Source organism: Dermacentor andersoni, chromosome 1, assembly GCF_023375885.2.
Source record: "Dermacentor andersoni chromosome 1, qqDerAnde1_hic_scaffold, whole genome shotgun sequence".
In the NCBI taxonomy this organism is placed as follows: domain Eukaryota; kingdom Metazoa; phylum Arthropoda; class Arachnida; order Ixodida; family Ixodidae; genus Dermacentor; species Dermacentor andersoni.
Genome location: NC_092814.1, coordinates 81,278,481 through 81,293,598, shown reverse-complemented (window position 1 = coordinate 81,293,598; position 15,118 = coordinate 81,278,481). Strand labels below are relative to the sequence as shown.

General features: G+C 42.8%; 1 protein-coding gene across 1 annotated transcript in view; it reads right to left on the bottom strand.

The window, feature by feature from the left end:
* The window catches only part of Spg7 (SPG7 matrix AAA peptidase subunit, paraplegin), a 75,373-nt gene that overhangs the window by 48,698 nt on the left and 11,557 nt on the right, over nucleotides 1-15,118 (bottom strand). The window contains 1 exon segment of the mRNA XM_050194098.3: nucleotides 6,332-6,476. Coding sequence (XP_050050055.2) covers nucleotides 6,332-6,476 — 145 coding nt within the window.

The window sequence follows — 15,118 nt, the reverse complement described above, 5'->3', positions numbered from 1 at the left end:
AGCTGAAGGGGCAAATTTGAAAATGGAGAAACAAGTTTGCTGTCAAGACCAAGATGGCGGCAGTCAGTTGAGCAATGGCGGAGATACCGTGGCTTCACTAACCCAATTTCTTTCACTATTTCCAAGTAAATTTTCAGAAGTCTTGGCTAATTCAACAAATTTTTAGAGCACTTGTGCTTTTCAGTAAAAAAGTTTCAGAATTGCAGAGATGAAGAGTTATAGAAACAAACTATGATTTTTCAATAATCAATGTTTTGGCCATTTTTCGTATACAAAAGCTGCCTCCCCCCTTAAAACTGAAATAGCCCACGCAGGCCCCATACAAAGACATTGTGGGTTGAATGTTTGAAACCATTGCTGCAGGTAGAAAAAAACCAGCAGAAAAGAGAATAGTCAGTGAGGACAAAAAATGTGACTATCATACTACATGCTGCATTCTACAATGAAAAACATAATGGTGTTACGAATAAAACACTAAGAAATCTAGATGACCCCTCGGTGAAACAACTCACCAAATACATCAACTACTGCTCGCGTTAAGAATCCATTCCTTCGACATGGAAAACGGCCAAAGTAATTCTCATCCCCAAACCCGGTAAGCCGTCTAGCCTCGCCAATCTCCGGCCTATCTCGCTAACTTAATGTGTAGGCAAGGTCATGGAGCACGCACTCTTAACTCGTGTAAACACTCACCTCGAAAACACATCTGTTCACCCCCACTCGATAATTGGCTTTAGAGAGCATCTTTCCACCCAAGACGCTATGCTTCAACTTCAGCATCAAATCCTAGATGGCAAATCCCGTCACACGAAGGCGATCATGTGCCTCGACCTTGAGCGCGCCTTCGATAACATCAGGCACTCCACCATCCTCGAACGCATCACCTTGCTCAACCTTGGAGAACGCACTTACAACTACGTAAAAGACTTTCTATTCAATTGGAAGGCCTTCCTCTCGATCGGAGAGATTTGATCGGAGGAACTCTGACTCGGCAGCATGGGCAGGCCGCAAGGCTCCGTCATTTCCCCAATACTGTTTAATCTGGTTATGCTCGGATTAGCACAAGAACTACAAAAACTCGACGGCACTGAACACACCATATACGCCGACGACATTACAATCTGGGCTGCAAAGGGCAGTGACGGCCAAATCGAAACTGCCCTACAAGACGCCATTGACGTCGTACAAAATTATCATCAAGGCACGGGACTCCTCTGTTCTCCTGAAAAGTCGTAGCTTCTCCTATACTGCCCCACACTCTGTGGACGCCCCCCACGCGGCTCCACGAATAAACGACAATACGAGGAAATCAAACACCACCTGAGGGATGGCAGACCCATACCTGTGGTCCCTTGCATCCGCATTCTTGGTATGACCATAGAAGCGAATGGAGCCAACTCTACGGTTAGCTCCAAGATCTTTCGACAGACCGTTAATACATCCACACTGCTGAAACGAGTGACCAACCGATGAGGGGGTAGGAAGGAAGAAAGCTTCATCCACCTTGTCCAATCTTTTATCATCTGTCACCTTACTTACGTTGCGCCCTTTCTCAACTGGTACAAAGCTGAAAAGACTAAACTGGACATCATCATCAGAGGAGCCTATAAGCAGGCCTTAGGACTACCCAACCACGCCAGCACGGAACTTCTACTACAATTAGGTATCCACAACACACTAGAAGAGTTAATCGAAGCGCAATGTTGATCTCAACTGGAGCAGCTTACCCTCATGGAAACGTGCCGCAGCATTCTAACCAAGCTTGATATCACCTACCACCGTCAACATGGAGACAAACACCCAATACCACGCGACATTTGGCAATGGATACACACCGACCCTATTCCCAAAAACATGCACCCAGACCACAACAAAGAACGCAGGAAGGCATGAGCTACTTCCCTCATCAAAGCTTATGCGAACACCGCGGTCGTCACCTTTGTCGACGCAGCTGAATACCAAGATGGACGTCGCTTTGTGGCGGTTACCACAGCAGGCGGCTTGCTCCGACATGCTGCCAGCATCGTTACCCAAAATGCCGAGACGGTCGAGGAAGTGGCCATCGCCCTGGCCACTCTTGACCCAGTTTGTCACACCATACTGAGTGATTCTCGCACAGCAATCAACAACTACATCAAGGGTCATATTTCTCAACAATCACCCTGTACCTTACAACAAGCCCCGCATTCGTCTGAAAATCAAATCACCCTCGTCTGGATCCCAGCACACGCCGGCGATGTCCACCCCGCACCTCACAAACTTCAACGAGGTTACACACTCCGTAGCATGAGGACTAGTCAACTGTGCCGGAGACGGTGCAGGTGCACCCGCAGGACCCTTGTGAAGTCATTTTACCTCGAAAGATTAACTTTCCCCATCCCTCACAAGTTAAACAGAGCACAGGCAACCACCCTTCGCATGTTACAGACCTATACATACCCCTCCCTCACACACTATCGCATCATATACCCCGACATCTACCCAAGCCACACGTGCAAGATCTGTAAACCTCAATCAGCAACACTCCCCCACATGCTATGGGAGTGCAAACATCAATACCCAGACCTGAATCCCGTGACCCTCTCGTCGAGGTGGCACGCCGCCCTGCGCAGCTCCCATCTCGACAACCAACTCTGGGCTACCCAGCAGGCCTACGAAGCGGCAAGACCTTGATGTCCCATCGTGGGAGGCCTAGCCCTAGCCGACTAAACTGCTGGTTCTCATTAAAGTTCACTCTCTCTCTCTCTCCCCCTTTACTTCAAACACTGCTATTCTACCCGCCGTGGTTGCTCAGTGGCTATGGTGTTAGGCTGCTGAGCACGAGGTCGCGGGATCGAATCCCGGCCACGGCGGCCGCATTTCGATGGGGGCGAAATGCGAAAACACCCGTGTACTTAGATTTAGGTGCACGTTAAAGAACCCCAGGTGGTCGAAATTTCCGGAGTCCCCCACTACGGCGTGCCTCATAATCAGAAAGTGGTTTTGGCACGTAAAACCCAATAATTTAATTTTTTTTTTTAAACACTGCTATTCTACACAGGTTTTCCTTTGTTTTCAATGATTATTGGTTTTGCTGGCTTGGCACCTAGGAGGATTATGTCCTGGTCAGAAGCATGCTCTACATATCATCATACTTTTCATTTCAAATTTCGGTGGCTATCAAAATCAAGTCACTGTTTGGTAATCACAATACTAAACTTTATTGCCCAACATTCATAGCTACCATGCTAAGCACTACAACCCATTTCAGACCAATGTTGCTATTTGGAAACTAACACTACCTTCTAGTTATTTCCCCATAAAACCCATCAGTACAGTGTAATGAGAATAAAAATGCCCATAAAGAATTTATGCATCGCACAAGGAACTTCAATTGTTCATGGAAATAAGTCCTTTGGAACATCTGAATTAACAGTTGGGAAAGGTTTTTAGGTTTTAGTGATGTGCTTGACATGCAGAAAGCTCAAACGTGCTCAAGCAATTTTTAAAATTTTTGAACGAACTTACAGTTTCAAAAAGAGAACAACGACGTAATCAGTGTTTTCTAAATGTACCGGGAAAGCACGTGCAGCTTTGTAGAAAATTAATGTTTGTTTTGTGAATGACTGTTTCTCCTAGAAGAAACAGTTCCTTTGTTTAAAGGGCCCCTCGCCAGGTCTGGCCATGTTGAGCTGACAAGCACAGAGCATACAATGCGCGATAACGATCATGTCTGCAAAGTATTACATTTCTACGTGCCGCGGAAAGATCTGAAATTTCAAACTGAACACCATTTTCCTTTCTCCTCACGGCTGCTGCACTCAAAGCCGGTAGATGATGTACACGTGCCAGTGCAGCTATGTACACGTGTTCGCGCTATGACGTTGCTCGTGGTGACACGCGACTTCGAGAATTATTCAAGCCAACATCTGTTATTTGTGTAATACGTTGCTAGAATAGACGAATTAAAGCTTAGAGAAATAATAAAACACAGAAACCAAATATCTGCATGTTTTTGTTTTACTTCACACTGCAGCAAGAGAGATGCACTTTTGTTTGGTCTGCTTGTTCCCAGGTCGTGCAATCTCCTGCACAGACACTGAAACTATGTCATTTTCTGCCATGCTCCAGCGTGGGATCATGCTCTGTGATCTGCTTGAGTCTGCCTAAGTATACGTGTAGCACAGACTTACACTGCTAGTCAGGTGTCCTCGTGCGCAGTGCGCAAAATCGTGTGCTGCGCGAAATGAGACAATCGCAACAGCTCGCACGCGACGCCATCAGCGGAAGTGCGTCGCGCTGCAATAAATGTGGAAGGGGGAAAGGAGGAGGAGGAGAAGGAGGAGGAGGGGCCTGTGATGTATGTGTCACATGATCCTCGAGGTCCGGTATGGCAGAACACAGGGAAGGAATTTCGCTTGCGGAGGCTAGATGAGGAGAGGGTGTATGTTTGCGGTGAAGCTCGCTTCCTGAAATCATGGGTTCGCGACACTGAAATATTTCTATCTCGAATGTTAATGAGCTGATTTGAAAAATTTTTGCGGCAGAACACTCCCTAGAGGACACGTAACAACTTCCAGCTTATAATCAAAATTTACTACAGAACCTGGTGAGGGGCCCTTTAAGAGGTGCTCTGGCAGAAGTTTAACTGTGGAAGAGCCAGAGGAATGGTACTCAAAGACATTTATATGGAGCACAATGACAATGTGAATTTGTTGCTGTCAAGCACTGACGATGTAGTGAAAGATGAAAAAGAAAGAGATGTAGGTGTTTGTGAGCTCAATTCCTTGCCTGCAGATACCGCTGGTGAAGTGCAAGTACATACAGGAGAGAGAGAAAAGAATGTGAAAAATGAAAGCGGCCTTTTGAAGTTGATGTGCATGTACCACTTCTGAAGCTTTATTCACTCAAGCAAATCTTTTCTCTCAATAAAGTTTTCTCTGTCTTTTTCTCTTGAGCAACCAAAGCCGAGCAATTTTGCCCGAATCCTCTGTACCATTCCAATTCAGAACCAACAAAACATTTCAGTCATCGTTCAAGAAAAAGATAGTCACAATGTTGATAGAAAAGTTATTTAGGTTGGTGCATGAAATGAATTACTACCACTTGATGTTAGCACCAAAAATTCTGTTGAAAAGTTCAGCAGCTAAACCATTTCAAAAGAGCTCCCTGGGTGTTGTCATAATGTCCTGTAGACTGCTGGAAGCCTGTGTGAGCCCCCTCTCAAAAGCACTGCGGAAGCAGCAGTACATGCACTTATACTCCCAGACTGCAGCCCAGAGAGAAAGATAACTTTCCTTTAACAGAAAGGTCGATACACTGCAGGACTAAATGTGCGTTATATCTTGCTGGTTTGCATAGGTGACTACTGAAAATATTTACTACATGTAGCACATGCCCCTGTTTGAACAACACCTTTGTGTGACTGTGAGTAAGTAGTCGGTGAGGCAGTTCGCTGAAGTCAGAAAATAGCTGCTCCTGGAAAAACTAAAATTGTAAAAATAAGCTGCTATGAGCATAAGGATCAAAATAAAGAGGAATGGGGCTAGACTAAATCCAACCTTAAATATCAGGAAGACAGCACCATAAATTTTGAAAAGACAGAGAGGAAAACCAAGGACCACAAGATGGAACTCGAATGAAAGTATGTTTTTAGATAAGTTTTAGATTTAGATTAAGCATGATTCCCTCTATCTTCAGTGTTCTCGCACGTGCGCAGTCACATATTTAGTGTCCCTCCTTTTTTTCGTTCCCCTCTCCTCATGGCTATATAATCAGCCACCTGTCATTTCAATAAACAGTTGCAAGTAGCGCCTTGTCCTGTCTGTATTTCTTCTTGTGTGCCGTCACTTTTGGCGCTTAATCTATTGAAAGACCACAAGAGTATGCTCCCATTAGTAAGATTAGCAACATGCCTTCCTGCAATAATAGCTGTAATGCCTATCCCTTACAAGAACCATCATGATCCCCATCGATGCACAAAGCAAGGCCAATACATAGTATACATATTGCACCATTGTTCCCAATGGGACCACTATTGTAAATATGCAAAGAACAGCACATTGAAGAACTTTTATTCTTGAGCACAGAGTAGCAATCTAATCAGCTGCAGAGACCAGTGTTGTTCTGTATCTTGCAGCAACACTTCATGGGTTAGACACAAGATAATTTAACAATTGCGCGACAAAAGGAAATAACGTTGAAAACACAGCAAAAATGCCTATATACTTACTTCATGTCTCAGAAAGTGAGACACTCATGCATAGTTTTAACAAAATGGATGGTAGTGGCAAGCAAATCTTCACATTAAAAAATGAAGAAACAAGATAGCTAGAGAGACGAGAATGCTTGCCTCCAATCATTTCAATGAATTCGGATCCAGCCATAGCCAAAAATGGCACACTGGCCTCTGTAGCAACTGCTTTGGCTAACATTGTCTTTCCACAGCCAGGTGGTCCTAAGAGTAAAATGCCCTTAGGTATCTTGGCGCCTAAAGACTGTAAAGACAAAAAATTCCAACACATTTAATACCCCATGAGAAAACATGACACAATACCCATTTATTCCAACTGAATCACAGGGCAATAAAAAAATTTTGTCAGAAGCAATAAGTCAATAAAAGCTAATGTGTCCAACACAAGTGAAGTACTTACAACATATTCTAAAACAAACATAACTGCTGGTATTTTGATAAAAGTGGAGAAGGCTAACAGAGCTCGTGTATGTTTATAAGCAATACTGAAATTAGCAGACAATCTTACTACTGAAGACATGAGAAAATTTTCATGTTTCAAAAAAAGGTGTCAGCAGCTTCTAGCTGATGATGATTTGGGATTATAAATGACGCAGGAACCGTGCAGGCTATAATACACGAAGCACATGTTTTTCAATGGAGCTTATTTGTTCAAATGTGGTAAAATGGTGTAAATGGCCAAGTAAAAATATAGTAGCATGAAATGTGCTACAGCTTCTGTAGGGTTCATATGGCCTTTAAATAATTAAAAGTACCTACATATGGCACAAGCGGTTCATCGTTCAATAATAGCATGAGATGGAAAGGAATTCGTTTTGTAAAAAATGTTAAAATATTTTTGTCTCCATTTTTCTAAGCCGGGACATGTTATTAATGTGCGTAGCTTGATTAAAAATTCACCGCAGTGTGGGCATGTTGGTTGTGGTTTATTATTTATTACGTAACTATGGGTCAGCCTTGTGTGACCAATTCTTAAACGACATAGAATTACTTCATAAAATCTTTCTCTGTGGCGACAACTGCGCCATTCTCGTAAAACAGGTTTAATGCAATGAAGCAAGCTCGTTAGTATGTTCTCGCTGATCCCACAGTTTCTGCCAGTGTGTTACAACTGCTGTTTTTAATGTGCCTTTATAATCTTGCAAAGTTAGGCCAGCATAATATAGCTCGAGATCTTTGGTGCCGGCTGCCATAAAATCTGCTCTTTCGTTACCGGGGGTTCCTACATGACTAGGAACCCAGCAGAAAGCGACGTTTAAAGCTCTGTTATGACATTAGGTGTATTTATTTTGTATTTTCCTCAGTAGATTATTTCTAAACGGTACCCTATATGCAAGGAGCTTGAAGCTTCTAGCTAGCATTTACGCCAAGTTCCTGCACTAGCAATGCACCTCAATATGCTTTTATATTCCCCGCTAGAACAACTCATTTTGGTGTGGAGCCAACGAACTCCTAAAATCTCCAACATCATAGGTATTTCCCACTGTTCCTTGATGCCCATTCACTGCATTCTTGATGGTTACCAGCGTTCACCAAATTCATTCAGTGTCAACTTCTTGCGGTTCCTCTTACTTGGCTATTTCCCTTCATATACGAGACTTCATATACGAGATTACTATATCAAGATGAAGTTGCCCATTCATCACTCCCCACTGACCACCATATGAAAAGTGAAGCCAAAAGGAGTTGGCATAACAAGCTGGGATGGCCTTCACAGTGTCCTTAAGTGGCCATGTTAGGTTATAGAAAGCAAAGGATCACCTCCATTGATGCCTGCGGGGTTTCACTATTCTCTTTGTACTATATATGAAGTTACTGCCAACGCATTTACCATAGCCTCATGTAATACATTTGGGTATGGAGGAGGTACCACAATTAACTTCAAGTAAACCAATACAGTAAAACCTCGTTAATTTGGAAAATAGGGTAATTCAAGCTCGTCTTCTGGTCCCGTCAGGGATATGCATTATTTAATGCAATAAAACTCTCGTTAATTTGAACATATTTGGCAATACATCGGTTAAGTCAGACAACTCTCGAGCTCAGCGAGTGCGGAGCGTCGCAAAAAAGCAAAAGTGGCTCTAGCGTCTAACCGAAACGAGGCAGTGGAGCGCACATCGCCATAGTCATCAGCGAAAATCATACGTGAATGACAGCAACGCTGCAATGCTTTGTCCTTACTTGCGCTTTTAAAGCGTTTATTTTTTCATTTGCCGCCACACATAATACCGCATCGGCTGCTGGCCTTCATAAATGCATAGTCAGCACATATGATCACAACGATAGCGACCGCAGTTTCGTCCGCAGCAGTTGCAGCAAACAATAGTTTCCTTTTGACTCAGTGCATGCGTCGGCTGCGTGCCTTCAGAAATGCAAGGTTGCCGTCCATGATCATGTTGATAACTGCCGTGGTTTCATCTGCACTGGTTGCGGCAAACAGTAGTTTTTGTTTTGACTCAGTGCAAAGCTGTCAAAGGTGAAGAGCACCGGATACATCACGATGGATGGACAATCTGTTGGCGACCAGCTCACTGGTTAAAAAATAATTGGGATGTGCATGAGGTAGTGAAAAGTGTGTCTCAGATGAAGACGGAGCTGCGGCTGTGCTCAAGTCATGAGGCCTTTGCCGCTGCGAGCGCTAATCAGTCACGAGATGACAAGAATTGCAGCTTCCGCACTGCTTTTGTGCAAAATAGAAACAGGATTTGCCAATTCATTCACTAAATAAAAGCATTAAAAGGTAGCAAGCATTTGTTCATCGTTTTCTTGATACACTTGATAATTGGACATTTGGGTAATTTGGACATTCTTTCTGAATTTTTTCAAATTAATTTAATCTGCATTAACTAGGTTTTACTGTACTTAAAATTAGTCTACTTTACTATAGTAAGCGTTTAGATGTGGTATGCAGCACGCCATCTTTAAATAAATGAGCTCCAGGAATGCGAAGCATACACATGTCTAATTTTAAACCATTTTTTCCGCCCTAACGGACAAATTCATGAGCTTATGAGCTGGTACAGCATGGCACACGTTTTCCCATCAATTTAATAGAGCAAAAGGCTGAAGGCAGGGATGAAAGCAATAACCTGCAATAAATAATGACATATTGTAGCAATTCATTGCAACGGGAGACAAACTATCATCATCACCATCATCCTATTTGTATGTCCACTGCAGGACGAAGGCCCCTCCTTGCGAGCTCAAATTCCCTCTGTCCTGCGCTAGCCAATTACAACTTGCGCTTGGAAATTTCCCAACTATAATAAAATATTTCAAGGTACAGATATGCACTGAGTAATGCTCTTGTTTTGGGCTGACTGGTGTTTAATCACGTATCACAAGACGACGCACATGTTCCGAGTGTAAATTGTGAATGAAAGTATAGAGGCTCCAAGTGGCATGAAAGAATTTGTTTCTGTCGTAGCTTAGACACGATGTCTGAAATCACATGTGCAATGCATGCACGTGGTGTGCTAAACTAATAAAGTGCCTGTCCTAATTCAAGGCTGCATAGCCCTGCCAGAAAAAAATTTAAATTGCTTTACAGTGCCATGGTCTCTAAACTTTTGTTTGCTAAGGTACACATCCTTCCTTTGTCTTGTAAATTTGTACTTTAATAGAGTTTGAATGAAGCACACATTACCTTGATGAGTGCCGTGCCTGATTGTCTATTGCTAGTTGAGTGTGGCCTACGGTGGGAAACTCAATATGCAATCATGCTTTAAAAACATCCTGCATTGAAAAGCATTACAAAGAGCTAGCTCTATATGGCATCTTTACTCGGTTTTTAGTATCTTTTGGCAGCTGCTAGACAAAAAATGCAAAAGCAATGTCTTTACATAAACTGCAGCAGGCAGATCCATTTTCATGATAATGCAACATGCTGCTCATCTTAAATGTCAAAGTTACGAAGTACAAAGATATGATTCCTGCTACCCAAATGCACAAACTAGTTGCAAGTGGTTCATACAGATCTCAAGTGAGCTATCTAGTACAATGTGAGTTGAACACTATGGAACCCCAAGGCTTGCTGTGCTTGGCACTGTGCATCATGATTTTTGGCAAAATTTGTTATAAATGAGTAGTATATACCATTAAAGCAATCCTGGCAATGCCGCAGGACTGGTATGCATAGTTTTCTTGTTAGAAGGCACGTGCACCTGGTGGTTGTCGCTATGATGCAAGTCCCAGCACAACGCCTCCAAGATTTTTCAGCACAGTGCGTGCAGCAGCGTTATTTCAAAGGTCGTGCATCACTACAGTCATGCATCACTACCGGCGAGCGGTAATTATGTTTTTTTTTTTTTTTTTCGGTTTTGGTATCAATGGCTATTTTTACTAGCTTTTTGTGACGCTTCCACTTGTATTTCAAACGTAAAATTTTGTATGGAGGCTCTTTCATATCTACACTATCTTGAACTAGGCTTTTCACGTGGTCTAAGATTTTGTTTCTGTTGGCCTTTAAGTACTATGGGCTTCAGGTGAGGCAACATTGTCTTCTGCAGGAGCTGCCAATAACACCATAAAGCCATGGCTTTAAATATGAGCTAATGATCAGCACCAAGTCTTCAAGTTGAGTTAGTGCCCAGAAAATAAGGAGTTACTGCCACATTCCAATGTACTCTCAAAGGCTGCTAGTCCCCAATTCTGCACTGCCTGTCTCTCTTTGAACCACTACACTAGGGCTTATACACCACCAGCATGCATGCATGCTCCCTGTGTGACAAGAGGTCATTAGCTATGCCACCCTTTCTACAAAGACAATCATAGGAGTTGTTTGGCACACATGTCACTTATTGAGAAACTTTATGCATTTGATGATTGGCAGCCAACAAAGCTATCAATAAAGCAGCAACTGAGAAGCCAGTGTGCAGCTTAATGGACTCTTTTGTTATCCTACTGTACTTTAACTGGATTTGTTATGGATCGGCATAACCCTAAGCTTCCATTCTATTCCATTCTTGCAATCTACCACCTAGAATAGCTGAGCCTGGTTGCTAATAAATGCAGGTAAAATGTAGCAATGTGAGCCAATGGCAACGGACAGAAATGGATCAGTTTGAAATATACATGGAATAGGTGGTGGTGGTAAACATTTATTACTTGAGCCTTTTTACAACATTACTTGTGAGGGGGCTCAGGAGCGCGTAGGGTGTCCGGGAGTTTGTGGCCCTCGGCGACCCTCAGAGCCCAGTCCACCAGCCGTATTTGGTCGGCTGCGTTGGAGCTAGACACCGCGGTCTCTCATCCCTCGATGTCGGTGAGTTTCCACCCAGAGGGTGGCTGGAGCTCAGGGCATAAGAACATTATGTGATGGAAGTTGGCTCTAGGCGCGCCGCAGAGCGTACATTCCTGTCGATATAGGCCTGGATGAACCAGGGCGAGAAAAGCTGGAGAAAGGAAAGTTTGTGCCTGAAGCTGGCGCCAGGTACTTTGTTGGAATTTCGTTAAGGATTTATCTGGGAGAGGATATCTCAACCCCATTTCGCGGTAGTGGGAGGTGATCTCGTGATATTCTACCAATTGGTCTCTGGCGTTATCCAGGTCATCGGACGGCGTGGCTCGGTTGACGGCTACTCGAGCGATAGAATGGGCCATCTCATTGTCTGGATGGCCTGCCTGCGTGCGCGGGCACCCAGATGAGCTTAATTGGTCTGAGGGGGGGTCTGATGACTGATAATTGAGAATTTTCCGTGCAGATTCATGAACTCGGCCTTTCGAGTAGTTGCGGATTGCAGTTTTGGAGTCGCTAAGGATAACCTCGGCAGCGGTGGTTGAGAGGGCCATTGCTATGGCAGCCTCCTCCGCACAGCACTTCACTTCTTGCACTGAGTACTTGCATGCTTTCGAGCCCAAATTTCCAACAATTTCGCTTCGGCTCACCCTGTAAGTTGGACCACATTAACCTTCCAAAAAAAAAAGGACACTTTGAGGATGCTTCTTTCATTTTCTTGGGGGGGGGGAGACGTGTCTCAGAGACAAAAATATTTAATAAAAAGTAGATTTTTTTCATTTATGTCATTTTTCTAACCTACATATCATGGTGCATCTGCTGGCAAAAAACTACCTCAATACAATATGTCATTGAGGAACAAAACACTATTTATTCCATGAAATGCTCAGTTTTTCCCATAGAAGCTCTGAAAATAAGCCATTTTAAGCTGTTCGCCATTCTAAACCCACTTACCATAGCCAGGCCATCTGAGTTTTGTTTGAAACAGCATCTTTCCAGCTTGCTTTCCTGCCAAAAATGAGCCTTCAATGCTGCTTCAGAAGAAAGCTACCTGGTTTTGTAGTGTGAAATGTACATTTTTGCAGACTTTTTAGTTTTTTTTAGTGCTTCTCCTAAATAATAATTTTTGCAAGTCTCAAATTTTGGGAGCAGCAAGTGTGTCCCTGCTACTAATTCAATTCTAACATTGCAAAGTTGCAACTTTAGAATTTTAAAACTCTGGCTAAAATACAGATACAAACAACGAAATGCAAACTTGCACTCACTGAACATTCATGAACATACCTGCTTAATTTTAGCCCTTTGGGTGCAGTATGTTTTTTGCAAGTTGCATCCCAAATTGATAACACAATAAGAATTGTAACATTTTTTTATTAACCTAGAAAAAAGCTAATTGCATATTTGTAATCAGCACAGAAGATTGAATTTCTGAAATTTTCATGTGTTTAGAGTGAACAGAGAGTTTTAGAATAGGGGCCCCGAACGTTTTGGGGCCACAATGAAATAGTGTTGAAGCCATTGCGCATACGCGAGACGCAAACTGTGTTTGGGTTTTGCGTTGGGCACACTATTTCACGGATTTAGCAGGAGCCCGAAAAGCTTTGCGTCAACAAACATGGTGGCACCATCGAAGTGACGGCTCTAACCTAGCACCAAACTGGGTTGAGTTCGTGGTAAAGAGTGAAGTTTGCAAGCTAAGAAAAGTGAGTGCGGTTATCACTTTCTCTCAACTAATGTGTGTAATCAAGATTGATTCACTAGATGCCGCTGATTCAGAGTTCGATTGTCGATTCCATGACTCGTAGGCCTAAAATGGCTTAACTTGGCTGGTGAAGGCACGTAAGGTTGGTTGCTCAAAACTAAGTGCAACAAATTGCTTGCTGCTAATAGAATAACATCTAAACTATAATTAAAATCGAGAACACAAAAGTCAGGATTACTCTTATCATAAAATGGCATATTTTATTTTAATAATTATAATAGCTTTTCTTTGACACTGCAGTGACGCTGCAAGCGCATGATACTATCCGTAAACGTAAAGCCCTATTCTCTTCACTCCTGCGTGCCCTAATGCTAACACCTGCAAAGCTCTTTGGGGCCCCAAATTTTTGGGGCCCCTATTCTAAAACTCCTTAATAACAAAAATGTTTTTTTTTTTTTCCTGGGACCCATGTCTTGTCATGACACAGACATGATATTTTCGACTATTTATTTTTTTCATGTTAAATGAAGGTTTGACACCCCTAGACCCTAAAAAAAATAGTGTCAAGCCTCAACGTGTCATAAATAATTTGATATAATAACCTTCATACAGCCATTTTCGGTTTCATTTCTCAAAAGCCTACTATGTCATCATGTCACAACACTGTGTATGGTCCCGTGGGAACAAGACATTACAACATTTTGACACTCGCTCCAGCTTGTTGGCTGCCTCGTATGCTGTTACTCATCGCAAGGGCTGAAGTAGCTGCTCAGTGGATGACTGAGCGAGCCAGAGCTACCGTCGAAAAGTTACAATTATCTGCTGCCACATGACCACATACTGTGTCATGACATCATGACACAGTAAAAACCCGAAACAGGCTGTAGAGAAGCTACTATATATATTAAATTAGTAAGTAATCTGAGGCTTGACAGTATTTTTCTCTGGTGCTTAGAAGTATCGGGCCTTTATTTAAAGAAAAAAGGAAGACTAAAAAATATTGTGTCAGTACCCTTTAAAAGAAGTCTGCTTTAGCATGCATTGAAAGCACCTTTGATTGCATTTGCCTCGAGTTTCTGAAAGCAGACTTAAGTCATGTTTTTCTCTATCTATCAAGATTCAAAAGGCCACTTTCTCAGCAAAAATGAATTTGCAATATTTAGTGGATAGTTCAATAGGAGTAGCCTTGCACCATCATGCATTACCGTAATCCTTACAAAGGTGAATGAACAAAGTTTTATAAAGAAAACTAAAGTATGGGGTTTTACATGCCAAAATCATGATCTGATTATGAGGCACACCGTAGTGGGGGACTCCAAATTTTGACCACCTGGGAACAAAGTTTTTGACGCCTTAGAGAAGAAACATGCAGTTGCTGCTTTAGCTGTATTTATATTATGTAGACTTGCTGGCATAAATATATTCTCGGTTCCTTCTTCAGGGAGTTGATGATGGGCAGTGGCGGGGTGCAGCTTTTACAAGTCATTCATAATAGGTGGGGGATGGGTGAAGACAGAGCTTCACTGTGGAGGGGTGACCTTTATTTGCACCTCTGACCTACAGGAAGCGAAGTGGGGGCCAGAGAAATGCTTGTGGGTCAGGTTGTAGCAGCACTGGTGCTGGTAATAAGTTCTATTTGAGTGGAGTTACTCCTAAATTTCTAATTGTCCCAATTGGACAGGCCATTCTGTCAAAATGTTTACCTTCCAATCTATTCAAGTAACCTCAGAGCAAGATTTTTAAGGTAAAAGCCTTATATGTCTCATCGGTCAGTTGACCTTGAGCGACAACGCATCGACAACAAGAAAGGTACAAAAGGGCTACGAATCCTCCATCTTTGGCGAGAGTCGAACCCACGACCTTTGACGTTAAGGCAATGAACCCTTGATTTCTGGTGGGAGTCAAAACCATGACCTTTGATGTTAATGAAGGCAATGTTAATTAAGGC